The sequence below is a fragment of the Gymnodraco acuticeps genome, unplaced genomic scaffold, assembly GCF_902827175.1.
Source record: "Gymnodraco acuticeps unplaced genomic scaffold, fGymAcu1.1, whole genome shotgun sequence".
NCBI classification, from domain to species: domain Eukaryota; kingdom Metazoa; phylum Chordata; class Actinopteri; order Perciformes; family Bathydraconidae; genus Gymnodraco; species Gymnodraco acuticeps.
In genome coordinates, this window is record NW_022990214.1 from 900,885 (window position 1) to 920,037 (window position 19,153).

A 19,153-nucleotide genomic window follows, 5' to 3' on the forward strand; every position below is an offset into this window, starting at 1 on the left:
AGACTTGGTTAGGATTAGGGTTAGGTTAAGGTTAAGGGTAAGGGTTAGGGTAAGGGTTAGGGTAAGGCATGTGTTGGTTATGGTTAAGGTTAGGATAAGTCTCCAGGAAATGCATGTAAGTCAATGTAATGTCCCCTGAAGTGATGTATACATGGTGTGTGTGTGTGTGTGTGTGTGTGTGTGTGTGTGTGTGTGTGTGTGTGTGTGTGTGTGTGTATGTAGCAGCATGTGGGCCAGCTGTGACTGACACACGTGACTAGGTGCAGTGACAGCCGGGGGAATCGCAGAGGAGGAGGTGGAGACGGATGTGTGTGGGGACGGGACGGATGGAGCTCTGACAGATTTCAAGTGTCTGGGGGAGAGGGAGGAGGAGGGGGGGAGGATGGTGAGAGCTATGGCTGGATAACTTGGAGTGAAAGTGTGTGAGATGGGAAGGTGTGTGTGTCCTGCAGACGCTGAGAGCTGCTGATTGGCTGATAAACAGACACGTTTCTAATGAAACTGAAAACACATGTGAGGCAGAACTGCTTTGTCTCTTCACTTTGCTACAAAAAGGCTGTGATGTTTCCGGGGGGAAAGTGAGAGACACGTACATTTGAGTAATGCTTTGTAGTTAGGAATGACTATTGAGAGAGCACAGAGGAGCATTGCAGCACATGATTAGGATTTTATTTCAAATTCAAATTTCAAACACTTTATTTTAACCTTACCAAAAAAAAGCTGCAGCTAACACTTTCTCTAAAAAATCAAGTCTTCAGATGTCGTCGTTTATCACACCAACAGTTTAATTTACAATAATATAACATAACATTAGAAAAACAAGCAGCAAATCCTCACATTTATGCTGATAATTATTCAATCAATTATCAAAACTGTTGCCGTTGACTTATCCAGAAACTGACTAATTGTTTGCAGCTCATCATAATGTAGTTGTAAACAGACATAAGGATATTTAAGTGTTTATTAATGTAGTTTTCAACAATAATAATTTAGCAGTGATCTGGATTATGGATTATAACAATGTTTCAATTGCACGGACAATTGACCATTTTCAACCTGCCTGTGAATGACCGTGTCATTAATAAACGTCTTACTGGCTAAATGTTGAACTCAGACGCATTGTAGGAGAAGTTATAATTGTTGACTCACACATTGATAAGCACTTGTATAGTGTTTTACAAACCAATGAATACATGGGCTAATAGATGCTAAATAGGGAGGGTTAAAATAAAGGGGTTGCCCAAATAGACAGCCAGATCTCTATGGGGTGTGTTCAGGGTGCTACTGTATCTGCTGCGTTCCTCAGCGACTGAGAGGGGAACATGGACGCAGTCCTACAAGAAACTGACACACGGGTCAGTGTGCGGTCAGCGGGGGTTTGAATGGAGGAGCTAGGAATTGAGTTTAAGACTCCTGTTAGCTAAGGTCTTTTGGACTCCTTCTCATACAGTGGTGCAATGATGACGTCTCTTTGTAAACCCGGGATTGAGCATAGCAAGGGCTCCTTCCACAAAAACCAATTATCCATTCCATTTTGGAATATTGCAGAAAATAAGATCTTTGGCAAACACACGTTCATGATACTTTCACGCTTTGTTCAGATGGATTCACTTCAAATATTAACACCACTTTTAGAGCAAATGCAATCGCAAGAAGTACTTAGCTAACGTTAGGCTAGCAACGGACTCAATTTTGCCGTGATGGTGTTTAGTAGTTTCAACCAGTTGCGTAGAAGCTTCAGACATTCACCAGCGGGACGTCGTAAACAAATATGTGTAAGCTTGTGTTTACCACAGCTCTTATTATCCGAAAAACCATTGCCTTCCATAAGAGCGAACTGGAAGGAGAATCTACAATGCTAACTCATTTGGGGGTTAAGGACACATCCCTGCACCACTCTTTCTCACTAACCAATGAGCATGAAGGAGCGGGCAGGACAGAACAATGGTTGGGTTCACACTGAAGCTGTTCAGAGAGCAGATGCTACATCCTCCCTGCTCTCACTCTCCATTAGGCTCATTCGTAGAGCGGGGGAGGGGAGGGGGAGGGGGGGGGTCAGTTGCAGCCGCTTTGTGAGGGCAAGATTAGGAAACCAAAAATGTGTTAAAAGTGATGCGTACAAACATAAAGACGGATCGAGAGGAGAAGAAGGAACAATCGCTTCAGAGAACTCTTTGTAACCGCACAAGAATACTAGGAACTCTTCCTCTCCTCTGGCTTTTTCTCCAAAGTTCAACACAGGAGGAGTCCTCAGGTGTGTGGAGGGAGGAAGGGGGGAGTAAACATCATCAGCAGTTCTGACGAGACAAACGGGACCTTCATTTTATCTTCTTGTAGGGGGAGGGGGGTCTTCACAGGCGCTTCTGGGCGATGAGCGAGCCCACCACCACCCCGGTCACCAGGGTCATCCCTGCCAGCAGCCACTTCTTGAAGCTCTCCTGGGAGCGCCGGCTCTCTGCCGCCGCGTCCTGCCCGAACATCTCCGCAAAGCGCTCCTGGAGGACGGGAGAGACAAGAATGAATATATGGATAAACACTTCAATGTTCTTACTGGCTCGTTGTCTGTAGCAACACACCTGGAGATCTGGCTGGAGAGCCTTTATGTGATGCATGGGAGCGCTGTAGGGTGCAACTACATTATGATGCGTTGTTTAAAAGAGCTGCAAACAATTAGTCTATGGATACAACAGTTCTGATCATCGACTGAATAATTATCAGCATCGATACTCTGGTCTGCTTTTTTCTAATGTCATGTTTTATTATTGTAAACTAAACTGTTGGGATAAAAAAGGAAATTTGAAGACTTCATTTAACAGAAATGTTTTATATTTGAAAGAGTAAATGAGGTTTTAAAAAACTAAAGAAAATCAATAATGAAAGAAAGCGTTAGCTGCAGCTTTGTCCCAGTAGGGTTGAAATATCAGGATGTCTTTGCTAAATGTGCAATAGAATCCTAATCATGTGCTGCAATTGTCAAACAGGAGACCATTTGTCCTCTGTGCTAACTCAAAGGGTTAACACCGGCTGTTTGATGTTTGAATGTGAGAAACCCCACAGACTTGACTGAAAGTGCCACAGACAGGTGTGCAGGGTCAGGTGGAGTCCCTCTGTAAAGGTCGCCTGTCTGATGGCTGCTGCAACCCACATCTGGATCCCAATCACAGCCCACAGCTGGATCACAATGACTGTCTCAGCCCACACGGACATTTCCATCCACCGCAGATATCATCAGAAAAAGGTGACATCACAGTAGCAACAAATCCCACCTGCCTCGTGCACCGTAACACCACCTCACTGATTACAGGGACACGTATTTGTGTCATCATGTTAACTATTAGCATTTGTCCTGTTTTAAGCATATTCTTTTGTTCTTTCCCGCTGATCACAGATCTCACCAGGTTTTAGATTCTCTCAAATTCTTATCTTTTCTCGATACTGAAAAAGGTGATCTTATTGGCAGATCTGATTCCATAGTGTATTAGTGTTAACAAAGATAATCATTCTTAAAAAAAAGTGTATTGCTCACAATCTACCGTGTAACTGCGTAATAATCCTTAGTGATATGACTTTTGCGAAGTTATAATAATAAAGGCAAAGGTTATACAGCCGAAGTATTATCCGTATTGAACAGAGCTCTGTCGCAGCAACTCCTGCTGGGACAGGGATCCATACAGCTCCATTGTTGTGCTCACATTCTTTCCCACTGTGATCCTCAGATCGCTAAACCGACATCCCTCCCACTGAAATCATTTCCTGGAAATGAAGCTTCAGCCCACGCAGTTCTGATGTCGGCCAGCAGGAGGCGCCTTCAGGCTCAGAGAGCAGTAACACAGATCAGCTGATCGACTGGACATGACCCACTAAGTCTCAAGAGCAAATGATCAAACACATGGGGAAATGACTCGATCAGGTGACTGGCTTCTCTTTAAGGGGGGGCTCTGTCACTGGAAACCGCAAAGAAGGAGGCGAGTGAAAGTACATGGAGGCTATCAGTGAATCACAGCAGGAATGCAGGGAGGAAACAGAGTCATAAAGTAGAGGATATGCTTCTCTAACCCCGGACTTCTTCTAAAACTCATGTTAACCATGTGGACGCAAAACAGAACCTGACCCTAATCAGCTCCGATGACACAATTCACCACGGCAACGGAGGACATTTAGATGAGCCTCCATTTTAATCCAGAGCAGCTAGAAATATGAATGCATGCATAATACATATCTTTAAAAACACACTGAAGCAAAAGAGCTGGAGAGCACAGTCAACAATTACGTTTTGATCCAGTGTAGTGTACTCATACATTATTTAGCAGACTTGAATTTCCTTAATGCATGATGAAGTGGCGTAATCTCGCTGTATAATATACATAAGAGTCATAAATGTATTTATTCTGCTGTAGCCTGAGAGGCGACTGGAGATGAAATTACTGATGGAGCCATGATTGTAAGCATCATTTAGGGGGATGTGCAGTTAAAAGAGGCTAGAAACTCTCTTTCTGGGACAGCGGCGGATGGATACGAGTGGAACCAAACTAAAGGGGCAGTGACAGATCAGACAGAGAAAAGGCTGGACAGGGTTAGGAGTATTATTCCTGAGTCATTCCAGAGTTCTAGGAAATGCTCATTTCTGGCTGATAACTTAACTGTGGTGTCTCGTTGCCCGGACAACCTCCTAATCGCTGAAATAAAAACCTGAACAATTCAACTGACCGTTCCCCAAGTTGTGAGGAAACATACCAACAATGAGACCACGTAGTTACAGTGACTCAGACTCTTCAGAATAACTTGTTGGGGAGGAAGGGTGTTCCTGTCTCCATCTGATGCAATGTAATGCTGAGTATTTCTTAGGAAAGGAATCTTGTTGGTGACCTTTCTTTGGGTGTGAATGTGCTGCTGTGAGATAAGGGGAAGGGTTGTGTAGAAATGACCTCACTGCTGTGGTGTTCGTTCGGCCCTAACCAGAACCCGATCGATGACTGTGCTAATAGAACAGTCACTTATATAGAGTATACTGGTGTTACGTTGGTTACAGTATCAACAGGATTTTTGTAGTTTTTTTAAGAGCCAAAACTACAACAATATTACATTTCTGTCTTTTGCAACAAATCCAATCAAAAGCCATACAATTCTGGTGTTGTGCAAAAACAATCTAAAATACATCAGTGAGACCAACTATTGCACTGAATGATTTTTTTACATTGCATTTAGCTGACGCTTTTATCCAAAGCGACTTACAATAAGTACATTCGACCAGGAAGACACAACCTTGAAGAAAACAGAATCATATAAGTACATCAGGTTTCATAGAGCCAAACATTTCAAGTGCTACTCAACTGGCTTTAGGTAAGCCAGTCCTTTATTAGTATTAAAGTGCTTCGTTAATCGTTCTAGCGCTCGAAGTGGAGTCGAAAGAGATGAGTTCTCAGTTTGCGCCGGAAGATGTGCAAGCTATCTGCCGTCCTGATGTCAATGGGGAGCTCATTCCACCATCCTGGAGCCAGGACAGCAAACCCACGTGTTTTCGCCGATGGGAACTTGGGTCCCCCTCGCAGCGAGGGCGCAACGAGTCGTTTGGCTGATGCAGAGCGTAGTGCACGCGCTGGGGTGTACGGTTTAACCATGTCCTGGATGTAGGAAGGGCCAGATCCATTCGCAGCATGGTAAGCAAGTACCAGTGTCTTGAAGTGGATTCTAGCAGTTACCGGAAGCCAGTGAAGGGAGCGGAGGAGCGGGAACATTTTGGAAGGTATTCATCCGCAGCTGAAAATAGTCCCTCAGAAAAGGCCAATTTCCTTCTAAAGAAATAAGGCTGCTAAAAAAAAACTACAATCCCCAGCTGTTTCAGGAAAACACTGCTTTTAAAATGTGAACTTTTATTATTTGTGACTTGTGATGGCAACCAGCTCTTTTCATTGATGTTATAGCTCTAAATAAACACACACACCTACAGTGAAGTGCCGGACCAACTCAGTGAGCAAACATTTCATGAGACACGTGGAGTCAGTGTTCCCTGGCTGGCAGTGAGTAGGATGTGAGGAATGTGTAAATATCTAACTGAGAGCAACACGCTGAAGGACGCTCTGCCACTCACACAAGGATCACTCGAGGAGAGAATGTTTCCTTCAACTCTCATTCCTTTAACCCACCCTGCCGAGGCCTCGGTACTCGAGGACGCTGGGCATGAGAGGAATCTGACTAGGAAGAGTACATATTAGTTCTTAGCTTCATCTTGATTCCGACAGGCCTTGATATGGTTCAAGAACGCTTCAGAAAAGATAAACGTGACAACATGGAGGAATATATGGGAGTCATAGTGTGTTTACAAGAGGCTGGGATCATGATGACGGCGCTGCCTAGAAGTTGGAATGAGCCAACAGGGATTTTGATGAAAGGCACTAAAGTCAATAATGATGTAACATGATTACACGTATATGAGTCAATGTTTAAGTGCGGCTTTTTTCATCTTTAATAAAAGCACCATCACTGCCAATCCCTTTCTGTGAAAGCCGAGGAAATGGGTGTCGAGCAAAGACAGCCCCTTGTGATGGTGACTGACAGCTAAGACAGACATGTCAGGACATGTCAGCGTCCAGTGGTTCAGAGATATAATGAAACAATGTGTGATGATGTGCTAAGGGATGCAAAGTAACGCCCCTTTAATGCTGTTATTACTTGTGTGATCTTATTGGGCGTGATGGGTGTTCATGGATCTCTTTTGTGTGAACTTCATTTTCTACTTAATTATCAAATGATAATGTGTTGAGCAGCCTGAATGATCAATAATTAACTGTTCTCTCAACTTGAGTCAACTTGCATATTTGGCTCAACAATAAATGTTAATTATTGTTTGCAAGACTCTTCTTATTAATTGGGATACACCTTATCTTTGTTGATGTCAAATAAAAATAAACTCACATACACAGATTAAAACCATTTCTCAATTGTCCCTGAGCTCCCCAGCCGACGGCTCTCTACAAAAAGACCCTTGTTGTAAAGATCCATCTTCAAACACATTCAAAACCCCTCAAACTAAATAAAATACTTCATGTGTGACTCATTTCAGATCCGGATTAATACACATTTTTTACATTAATACAAATGTGTTTTTAATCGTCTTATTGTTTTATGACAATGTAAATGAGTGAATATAGGGCATACACTATAGCTACTGTGCAATGACAAGAAAGCCTTTGAATCTTGGATTTGGGCTTCTAGTGAGAATCGACCTGACTACAAAAGTGTGCAGTGTGTGCATTCCCATAACAATGGGGCTTAATGGCACAGAGGAGCACACTTTATTACAATACATAATACATCAACAACGATATAGTGACCTGTAGTCAAATACTATTACTAGACTGGTCTTTGGCGTTCTTGTGGAACATGCAATAACTCCTGAAAGTAACCTTTAGTCCTAAAAGAACCTTATTTGCTCACTTTAAAAACCCATTATAATGGACACATCACCTGGCAAAGGAAATCAAACATGGCAGCCCATCCTTTGTAATGGTGCCAATGGGCTGATCCATTGTACCAGGATCCACTGTGATCACACGTCGATTTCTAGAAGGTATTTCATTCCATCTCTAGCTTTAAACTCAGTTTCTTCACATGGGAATCAGAACATCTATAAAACTTCACTGTTTAAATATATTACGAACAGAAAGCCTCAGGGCCCCGGTTTGATTTATTTCCCTTTATAACCAGTCAGCTCACTGACCGTTGGTTTGATACGCTCAATCTCTGTTAGTCCCACCTGGCAGGTAAAGCCTGTCTTTAGCTGCTCTCTCCCTTCCCTTTCACACGGTCACGCCTTTATTTCTTTAGCTCCGCTCCCACAGGAGATCAGGTGCTAGGCAGCCGCCTGCACAGCGCTTTTTCTCCCAGCTCCTCTTTCCCTTTCTCTTTCTTCGTTAGCCAGGGAGTCAAAAAGAGGATGAGGGAAGGATTAGCTCATGAAAGCAAAAGTATGGTCAAAGAGACAGAAAGGGAGGGGAAAAGTGAAGGGCACAGGAAAGGAGATTCTGCAGTCGGTTGCCAAGGCTACCGGCGAGCAGCTGATTAGCGTGTGTGATGTGTGTGAGTGTGTCTGGGCCTGTTGGTCCATCTCTGTGGCTGATAAATGGTCCCGTACTACATGTGGAGAAAGGAGCATTTCAACGATCATTAGCAGCAGCTTCCGATTCATCAGCTCCTGTGTCTGTTGCGCCGGTGTTGCACCATAACAAGCCGCAACACTCAAATCCCCTGATGCTGAAACCCGCTGACCATGACACACACACACAAACAAAAAGTTGATTACTAAATCACATCCTGTTGCTTTTCAGCTAAATTGGGCTGGAGATAAATGTAACTTCAATAACTAGGCAACACTTTGCAAAAGCACATCGCGTTCATATTAGCAACCTGAGGTGCAATCCAGGTTGTGTGAGCAGAGAGATGTGGTCATCTCCTGTATTGAGCTCAATTGACATCAGATATATGGAGCTATGGTTACTGTAATTCATAGGGGTAACACGTCTGTGTAATACATGATACAAGTAGACTTCCCGCTACACAATGACTCTGTAACTAACTAAGACATTTCACTTTTTCAAGGGATGCTTTCTAGAAATCCACAGAGCACATGACATTCAAGCCACGGCGGCCACAAGCGGCTGCTACCAACCAGATGAGGCACGCTGTCTGTGAGGAAGCTGAAAAGCTCATTCACATGCAGAGAAGATACCAGAAGGTTCTGAGTGGCTAGCTGGAACACTCTTTATAGTGACTGAGAGCTGACAAAGGCTCTCTCCCTTGGACACATGCACTTTCACACACTGAGTGAGTGTGCCTCTGAATAGCAATGACAACATGACGCAATCTATCTAGATCAACCAGCTTTGAATCTGTTTCTCTTGAAGGAGTGAAAGTTCTTGAAACATGAGGAAGTCATGCTCTGAGGGCTAGTTTGTTATGATAAGAAGAAGATGTAGGTGGGGTTTAGTGTTTTTAGAAACATTTGAGGAATCTCCAGGTCTAATATATTCAAGGGGCCCTATTAAGCTAATTTTCAGGTTCATAATTGCATTTTTTGCCTCTACTCTGACATGCTTTAATGTTCAAAAAGTATATTTTTCCCATACTGCCTGTGCTACAACACCTCTGTGTGTGTGAGAGAATTGGGAACATGGGATTGTAGCCTTTGCAGAGCATTCACATGCACAGAAACCAGGAATGGGAAGATGGGGGCACTAAGTATTCAACTTAGCAGCTGTTCTCGATACCACACACTGACTACGTGAAACTGATTCAGTGACATAAGAGATACACATCTCTAAACTACCCTGAGAATGCTTTACATTCCCTTTGCTTTGGTTATGAGGGCCATATTGCATGTATGTGTGTGTTAGTGAGTGCATGAATGAGCAGACTGTCATAACATCCGCTGTCAGTCAACATGGAATTCAAGAAAGGGAACTTTTTTCCCCTTTGCCTTCTTAACTAAAGGCCACTGTTCAAACGATATACAGTAGGCAGAAGCTCTATTTCCATTCCCTCTTTTACAGGGTTGGCTAGAACTGAACAGTGTCTCATAGAAGAAGAAGAGCACTTTGAGAGTTGACATGAAGCGGTGACCCAAAGGCCTGATGGTCCCTGACCTGACTTGTCACAAGGACGAGAAACTGTCCCGGCTGTAGTTGAGCAACACTTTCCTGGCAGTTGCAACACTAGGGATGTGCACACGCACACACCGCATGGCCTTGTGCACACACTCAGACCTAAACGGCTGTGTCAGTGCTGCTTGGAACACCACTCATGATGTGTTTTTGTTTATCGAGTTAAATAACTGTTGCAACCTGGAGAGTTGGCATGATGTTCTGGCTGCTTGAACAAGATGACGTCAGAGAGTTGAGAGTGATCATGAGATCACAGTGCAGTGCGTGAATGTGTGCTGTGACCTCTGCCCCACGTTGTGATTAACGGTCCACGAGGTGATCATGAGATCACAGTGACTCGGCAAGATCAAAGGAATCAGCAGATAACCCCCGAGGACATAGAGACACGTTGTCAAAACTTGAATGGAAGGCTGAAGGCCTTACGGTAGCCATTTTGAGAAAATGATACTTCTGGTCTTTCTAGAAATGAAACTTTGTTGTTCCATGCCTTTTTGGGGTACGTTTTCAGACTCTGTTTGATGGAATTTCAAATTCAGTTAAGGTGCTGAGATTATCTTTGAGATATCTTTAGAACTTCACTGATGGTATATTCTCTTAAGTTTACATAAAGAAAGAAAACACCTGAATATAGTTCCCATTAAGTTTCTTTATTATGCTTGCCAGACTCAAATGAAAGCTTTGAAGTCCAATAAACTCTCCTTTGATACAAAAAAAACCGATTAAAAGACAACAATTGTAATTGTGTCAAGGTCGATGTCTGAGCAACGGTAGAAAACCATTTCCACATCTCTGAATGTCCCCACTGGATAAGTCCATTATTGTGAAAGGGATAACGCTTGGAACGACCAGTAAACTCTTGAAAGATGTTTACGTACAGCTAAACTCTGTCTGGCCTTTGATACAGTGGCTCGACAGATTTCACTCCTGAGTGAAAGGAATATGACGGCATGCTAAGATGTTGTCCAAAAGCCTCTTCAAGGACTCATTCTCTGTTCTGATGAGATAAAGTCAGCCTGAACATCTAGAGCTACATCTAGCTAAATCCAGGTTCTGCTCCCCCACTGGGATAATACCATCCCTGCGCTGATGCACGGGAATGGTAACATCATGGGACGGGGTCCGTCTCAGCGGCAGGGAGAACTTGGAGTCACAGCTCCAGACTACACATGTCCTCACAGTCACACTGGGGCAAAGGTTCCCTCCTGACAAGTCAATGAGCAAACCGCCTGATTGACCAAGTCAAATCCCTACTTGCACCCCAGAGAACACCTGTGGTGATGCCAGGTGGCCGTTCAAACTCTCCCCATTAAGTCTGACTTAGATTTGGACTCCTGAGAAAGTGTTTCTAAAGTCATTGATAAAGGCTACAAGTACTGGAGATGATTACTTTGGGCTCCCACACATTAGCACCAAGCGTTGGCTACCCCATGAATAGAGGGACTCCACTTATTCACACCATGCCTATTTCAGTCTCAACAGATGCTAAGTTTGGCTCTCATGAAAAAGAATGATCTCAGAGTTTAAAAGCAGCATAACCCTGTATCAAGAGTGTCATCACCATCATATGATCAGACTGACTGTATTCCTAATCCCCTTTAGTACTAGTGGTTGCATGACGCCAGTTTAGATCTTTTTAGAATCAAATGAGTGTTCAAAAACGGCAACAAAGCCAACAATGTGGATGACTGTTCCTGCTTCTTATCAATGTCCCCATCATCTCCACGAGTTCCAGCCCTTCCTGTTGCTCCTCAAGGCCGTCTGCCCATTTTGACATCCTAATGACACTTTCCAAATTGTTATTTTTGAAGGAACAAAGAAGTCAGGTCAGCTGGAAGAGATTCTATATGACCAGAAGGATAGGAATGGCTTACGATCTAAGCACTAGGCAGAGAAAGCAAAGACATTTACAGAGCATGAAGGGTAACTCGTGGTTTCAGGATTCTACTTCAGAAAGTGACGAGAGCAGACGCAAGGACAACGTCAAGCACATAACCAGGAACATGGAATCTATGTACGGTGCAATCAAAAAAGACAGACTGCTCAAGCGAACAGCCAAAGAGAAGAATACCCTTCTTATGAGAGGGAAATATGAAAAATACATATTACACTTGCTGATGCCTGAAGAGCACCCAGTCGCATCGTGTTGCTTAAAATGTGCATGTTTTAAGTTGTTCTTCCATTGCTTATGAAGCTTTTTGACTTTAGAATGCCTGTATGAATAGGGCTCTTTTTGCACTGAATGGGGTTCTCTATACTTGCTTTTAATGCGCTGCTAGGACCAAGAAAACGTTTCAAACAAGCTGACAGGCAGCACATATTCCCACAAAAGGCATTAATGTCATAGCTTGAAAAAAGATCAGATCAATTGGCGTGTTAATAACTTGTCAACCTTGCTTTGTTCTTCTTCTGCGTTACCCTAATTGAAACGTGGAGTTGGGCCGAAAAGCCTGACTTGCTCCAAAGAACGAGGACTTTGGCGTCCATCAGTCATTTATCTATTCCACTCTTTGGTTGACTTTGAGTTCTTGGCAAGATCACGGCCCCCTTAAGCGTGACATCGATACTGGCGAGGTGGTGGTGAGGGGGGGCAAAATAACTGCTTTGAAGTGTGGTGAATCGTTTCCAAGCGGCATCAAGGACACAAGAAAAAAAATGAGGAAATTGAATCATTAAATTGAAAGGGTTGACTCTTGGCTTGTGTTCTGTGCCAACATCAATGTGTCTGCTTGTCTCTTTTTGGACCTTTGAGCGCGCTCTATGTGCACGTGTTGAGTCGGCGGTGAGACCATGAATTAAAGAGTCAGGGCATGAGGGCTCAGACTCCAATCTGTTCACACACACACACACACACACAGAGAGAGAGAACAATCCAAAGTATCTGAAGGAAAGAAGACGGGGAATGTTCCTGAATTGATGTCTTTCACAGCGTAACCCTCCACCCTGTAGGCCCTCACCCCACCACCTCCATTCCTGCCATCTGTCTGGATAGAGAAACAGACATTCAGAACGAAACAGTGAGATTGAGACCGAACAAAAAGGCACAAAGAGAAGCAGGGGTTGAGAAAGAAAAAGCGAGATGAAACTAGAACAAAAGACAGAGGGTGAACCTGGCTGCGGGGGGGGGGGGTAAAAAAGGCTGACGAAAACGACTGGAAACTGAAAAGTGGGGAAACCCTTGAGGAGTAAAGAACGTGGAGAGAGGAGCAGCAGTGAAGCTCACCGACACATTTCCTTGAAACGACACTTCCCATCATTTTCATAAAGTTTGACGACATGAAAGAGAGAACGTTTTTGTTCCCTCGTTCTATTATCTCTGCTCTCTTATTGCAGTGCCACTGAAGATATCTTCCAACTGTATTGCTTTTACCCCCTTGGCCATTCAAAGGACCCCGTGATGAATAAAACGCCAATGGCATCTTTATCATCGTTTAGTCCTCGTGCTATATGAGATTGGGTGGTGCATTACCATGAAATACTCATCAACGCCTCTATCCGTTCCCCGGCTCTCTCACTTTAATACATACCATGAGACTCACTAATCCCATGATATGCCTCATAATCTGATCACAGATATGAGCTTAGAGAGACACACAGAGAGAGGAGAGATGGAGAGAGAAGTGAAATGCAATCAGAGAGGAGAGGAATGCGTAGGCTTCTGCGAGACGGAAGATGGGAAAATTAAAAAGAATCTGTCGCTGGAGAGGGAAGGGATGTGGGCTGGAGGTAAATCGAGGGGGGCGTGCAGACAGAAGGAGGGGGAACGCTTGCTCGTGACCTGATTTCAAAACTAAGCCTTGGAAAAATTGGAGCAGCACAACCAAATGCAGCATCTTCCCACATCCAGCAGCAACATATAATCCTCCCGTATAGACTATACTCGCAGCGTAACCTATTGACCTACATCCTGCCTCCTCATCTAGCTGAGTCACGAGCCTCCTCGCCTTCTGCATCTCTGACCCTCTTCTTCTTGATCGTCTGCTGCCACACATTGCCAGACACTTCTATGGGGGTGCAAGTATAATGCTGCACTAGTCTGATGTCTACCAGTCTGGCAACATCGCTCTAATAGCTCCACGCTCTGCAGTGCTCTGGCAGTATAGACACACACACTCATCTATCACACAGCTGGAGATCTGTCCTGTATACATAAACAGCGTGTGGGTACGGAACACACGGGCGTCTCGCTGCGGGGACACCAGTGTGTGTTTCTAAATGAGACGGAGAGATTCTGATGCAGTCTAAATGCAGCAAATGTAATCATTAGAGGCTCTATTGATGTCTCACTGCTGTGTGTGTTCCCCTGTGTAGTGTGTGTGTGTGTCGGTGTGTGTGTGTCGGTGTGTGTGATGCTGCAGGGCTACAGGTCTTGCATCTCACATGACCAACAGACAAAAACTGTAAACAAACGCACAAGTATTTTTGAACAGTATTTGAATCCTTTTTTCCGTAATGGGTACTTTTACATCAAATACTTGAAGTAGATGTTCCTCATCGTACTTAAACACTTTGACTAAAGTACCATTCTTGATGCAGTATGTTTACTTGAAATGTTGTATTTTTACAGTGTGGTATTAGTACTTTTACTGGTAAAGAATCTCAATACTTTTTCCCCCTCTGCTTTTTTATAACCATCAAAATAATGAAATGAGATGTTCAAGAAAAACAGTTTTGTTCCTGAAGTGTCAGAAATGTAAAAAGGGCAGCAAAAAGAAACCCTAATCGAGCGACAAAATGAACTCCAAGACGTTTGTCAAATATCTTCTAATGTCCTCATCACCAGGAAGGCAAAGTGAAGGATCCTTCAGCAATGGAACAGCCCAGTTGCTCCTCAAACATGAGCCTGTAAGCACTTCATGTAACAACACAAGAAAGCTTTGGTTCGTAAGAGTCCGTATATCTTTCACGTATTTACATAAACACAAGCAAAACAGTCATGGAGCTGTGAGCACCTGACTCCAACAATCTGTCTGCTGCCATTTCCAAGCTGTGACGCTGCCACACAACATTAAGTGCACACACACACACACACACACATGGCTGAGCATTCATGGGAGAACATTCAGAGATCAATCTGCATAGATCCGCCCACCACACACAGGCGCTTATTGACGCCCGCTCCAACAAAAGTGGCCGCCATTGATCCCATGCAGAAAGGCTTTGGGCAGCATTGTCTGAGCGCGTGGATTCTATGTGTGTCACAAGTTATAAAGTGAGACAATGGCAACGTCGCTTTCAGACCAGCCCGTCATTTTGAGCGATGGCTTTATCTGCAAAGCTGCAACACACCTGTGGGCACAACTAAAAAGCCAGGAAGGCAAATTCCTGTTACTGTGTGTGTGTGGGGCCACGGGTCCTTTGTTTGAGGTAGTCACGTGACCAGGCTGACTTGGCGCCTTCCCCTCCTCTCTGCAGCACGCCATCGTACAATAAGATGTTCGAATGTAGGAGACAAAACAACAACCTGAGCCACGTGCGTGAATACAAACACACAATCAGTTTGTGGACCTGATGACAAAAACAGCGTTCCTAAAACAACAGGCGGAAAGCTAGAGAAAAACATCTCTGCTAATTAACCGCACGTGATCCATTAGTGATGAAGGCAAGAGGAGGAGGATGGGATGAAGGGAGATAAGGAGGGAGGGAACGTGGGATGAAGGGATGGTGGCAGCTGCACAGGTGGGGGTGGTGAACAGGGGATCAAGTCAGAGGGAATCGATCACACTGGTGGCCGTGTTCGGTGCGTTTTTGATCAACTAACGGATATGGGAAAAATAACTGGAAGGCGGTGTTGACGGTCAGATTGATGAGGCGTGTGGCAGCATGTCTGCTCTACAATATGTCTAACCACTATGGTCTGTAAGCTAGGGATGTGGAGGAGGAGGAAGGGCAGACGGGGCTGGAATTAAATGAGCTCAAAAATGATGAATGGAGGAGGAGGAGGAGGAGGAGGAGGGGTACAGATCCGAATATAAGGGACAGATCGATCAGTGGCGGCGGGAGGGTAGAGGAGGTGGAAGGACACGGGAGACAAACAGAGGGAGAGACGTATAGAAGATGAAGGGCAGGGGGAGAAAGAGATGGAGGCGGACGGGATAGGTCCCAAGGGTGAGGTTTCCTGCTCCTCTGCGGTAGGGATCTGACTGCCTATCCTATGTGCATGTTAATTACAGAGAGAAAGAGAAAGAGAAAATAGGTCTGTGAAGGAGGATGGCACAAAGGAAGCTTAGGTGTTTCCCTTGTCAAAACAAGTCAATGTCTCTGCTCTCTACGGGGGCTTATAATTACAGCCTCAGTGTCTTACTCACTTTACAAAACAGACAGTTTGAAAGCATTCATTATCACACATATACTGGAGATCAACAGTCTTCTGATGTTTAACTGCCACTAAAAAGGTCAAAACAAACAGTATGTTCGTCCATTTCTTGATATATTCAGACTTCCCCTAAGCTTCTTCTGGGGCTTTAAACACAAAACTTGTCTTTCGGTCGTGAACATACGGTATAGAATTTTTTTTAAATGCTTGGTACTTTCCTAAGACAACTATAAGCGCGGTCATTTCTAGGAAACTTCTCTTAAAATAAGTAAATAATGCATTTGATGGTGATTCTTTTCAGCTGCGGAAACCTTTGGAGAAGCCAGTCGGGGAATGTTTTTATATCAACAAAAGCCTTCAGTGCCAGTCTGCTACTGCAGCATCAACACTATCCAGTTAAAAGGGGCCATATAATGCTCATTTTCTTTTTTTGCTAGAAAAAACACAGGGATTTTAGCCTTTGCAGCCTATTTACATGCACACAAACCAATATCACAGATTACAGGAAGGGAAAACTCCAAAAAGCATAATGGACTTTCTTTAAGCCCCTGTCACACTGTCCTGAAATTGACACCAGATGGACACACGAATAAGGAATTGTGAATTTCGCACGAAGATGGCCCCGAAGTTGGTCAACAGCCGAAGCAACAGCCGAAGCAAGTACGATGCCTACAGAAGGCCACACGATGGCACCCGAACCACACACGGAAATATGGTCGTAGACGTTACTGATGATTTAGAATCTACTGTGCTAACATTTAAACATACACTTTATTCTTCACTTTCTCCGTCTTTATATATAGATTAGAAGATATTACTTATCTCCGTCATGTTGTTTCCATAGCAACAACAACTTCCTGTCAACAGCGTAAACTCACCTTCAAAATCAAAGCATCTAAATAAAACAGGAAGTTAACCTGAATTACATTTAAGACATACTGCAACGAAAGTAACAAAAACAACGTAATATCCTTTTCAGTTTCACAGAACACAAATTGGGTTATTTACATCATCTGTTTACATGATTTTGGTGTGCAATAAATGCAATCTCATCGTACTATAATACGATGGCTACATGACGGCTTCACACAGTCGTGTTGTGTTGCCTTCCTAAGACAATCAGGCAGCTTCTTGTTTCCTTCGTATTGTCTTCGTGAGGCGAAAAATGCCCGATGGCACCGATGATCAGACGAAGATGACGCGATTTGACAAGATGCCCTCACGATGGCCTTACGAAGGGCACAATTGACACACGAATTCAACACGAAAATGAACCTTCGCAAGGTCTTTCGGCAATTTTTTGGCATGCCAAAGATTTTGGCACCGCTCACGAAGTTGCTGCCGGAGCCTGAGAAACTCCACCGGCGATCATACGAAGGCTTAAGATGCCCTCACGAATGGCCCGATGTTGCTACGATCACAGCCGAATTTGAACATTTCCTTTATCGTGTGTCCATCGGGTGTCAATTTCAGGACAGTGTGACAGGGGCTTTAAGGAGTCACCATGTCGTCACACACACCCAATTACCCATCGTTGCCGCTAGCTCCTCAGGGGACACTGATTGGTCAGATAACTTATTAATTGGACACAAATGTTTGACTTGAAGCCTGACAACATGGATTTTCATGCGATCTTGTGATTTTAGAAAGCTGTCGTGCAAGGTATTAGGGACAGATAATAATCGACTACAGTTTGTGTGTTCATGGTAATTAAGAATCATTTCAGCTCTGTGCAACAGTGCATCTCATTGAAGCCTTTTTGGACCACAATGGAGCTCTATGGCTTTGGTCATTAGTGCTGAATATGGTATGATAACATGTACTGTATACAGCCATAAGTGGCAGTGATGAAGACAAATAAGCTAGGAAAACTACTGCTCCAGGACATTTTCCTTGTAGTTAACTTTAGCTTGACCTTACCGAGACTGTCGACAGCACAAAGCACAACAACTGAGATAATGGACTCTTTTTTTCCTTGGTTTCTCTACTGGCACCCCCCCCCCCCCCATCCCTAGCCATCTCCAGCCGAGCTTCCCCAGACCGTGGCAGTGTGGTTCCTCTAAATGAGTTTAGCCTTTATTAGTCTGTCAGAGGGAGACAAAAACATTGTTTCCTCCAGTAGCAGGTTGAGATATTATTCATCTATAATTGGTAATAACCCCATACCCCCACCCCGAGGCGGCTCAATCTCCACTGAGTAATCACTGCCATCGCCTGCTCTGCTGGAAACAACATTATTAGGTCGATGGCACTGTCTCTACCTCTGCTGCCTGCCAAGGTCTATTATCTGACAATATATGGCTTCACTCCTGCGCTTCTTTCAACACCACAGGCAGCGGAGGGAGAATCTGCTTTAAAAAGATGTTCAGCATCCTGGACAGTGGAGGCTCCTAAATGAGCTCCAACAGGATCATTTAGGAGGAGGCATCATCAGTTTTCCTGACAGCGAGGTTTGCTCTGTAAAACACCATTTCAATTTCACTGTTTCACTGTCACCTCAACTATTTCACCAGTTCAATGACTGTCTCCTTTTTTCTGGATCGAATTGGGGCTGCAAGTAATGATCCATTTTACATTTCACAGAGCCAAAGAAGAGCTTTCTTTCTTTTTGCCCCATTCTTTGTTTTGTCAGAAATGCAAAGTTAAAGAAGATTTGAATTTCTGGTTTAATCTGACCAAACAATACAAAGTTTACTACTGAGTTTACTTTTATTATATTTGACATAGCAAATCATAAAATCTTCACATATGAGACGCTAAAAGCAGAAACTGTGTGGATGTATGCTTGAAAACAGACAGAAACAGTTTTTGACTAATCCGTTTCTCATGTAATTGTGTCAGCTCTAGACAGAATGGTGCATTCATGTGCACTAAGGTGTTGGCTTGTGAAGGCAATGCAGTCTTAGAATGTCTTTCAAGTGTCAGATGAGGTAGCTAAGGCATCCAAAACAAAAGATTAGCTTAAAAAGATGAATTTACCTCATCAATTTCCACCATATTTTCTATTGTGTTGTAGCACCACCTACAAACAAACCGTCTCTCATTTCTTTCCTCTACTTTCTATGTCACAATCCTTCCAAACTGAAATCTGGGAAGCAATAATAAGATCATGAGACCGAGTGCTGGAGCAGCAGAGTGAAAGTGACCTTGCTGCTGCTTAGAGCAGACTAATATTTCATCAGCC

At 43.8% G+C, this 19,153-nt stretch overlaps 1 protein-coding gene across 1 annotated transcript in view; it reads right to left on the reverse strand.

The window, feature by feature from the left end:
* Positions 1-643: 643 nt before the first annotated feature.
* The window catches only part of bcl2l1 (BCL2 like 1), a 28,545-nt gene continuing 10,035 nt past the window's right edge, over positions 644-19,153 (reverse strand). The window contains exon 3 of the mRNA XM_034218536.1: positions 644-2,495. Within this exon, the coding sequence (XP_034074427.1) occupies positions 2,352-2,495 (144 nt within the window). The 3' untranslated portion in view covers positions 644-2,351. The remainder of the gene's footprint in view (positions 2,496-19,153) is intronic.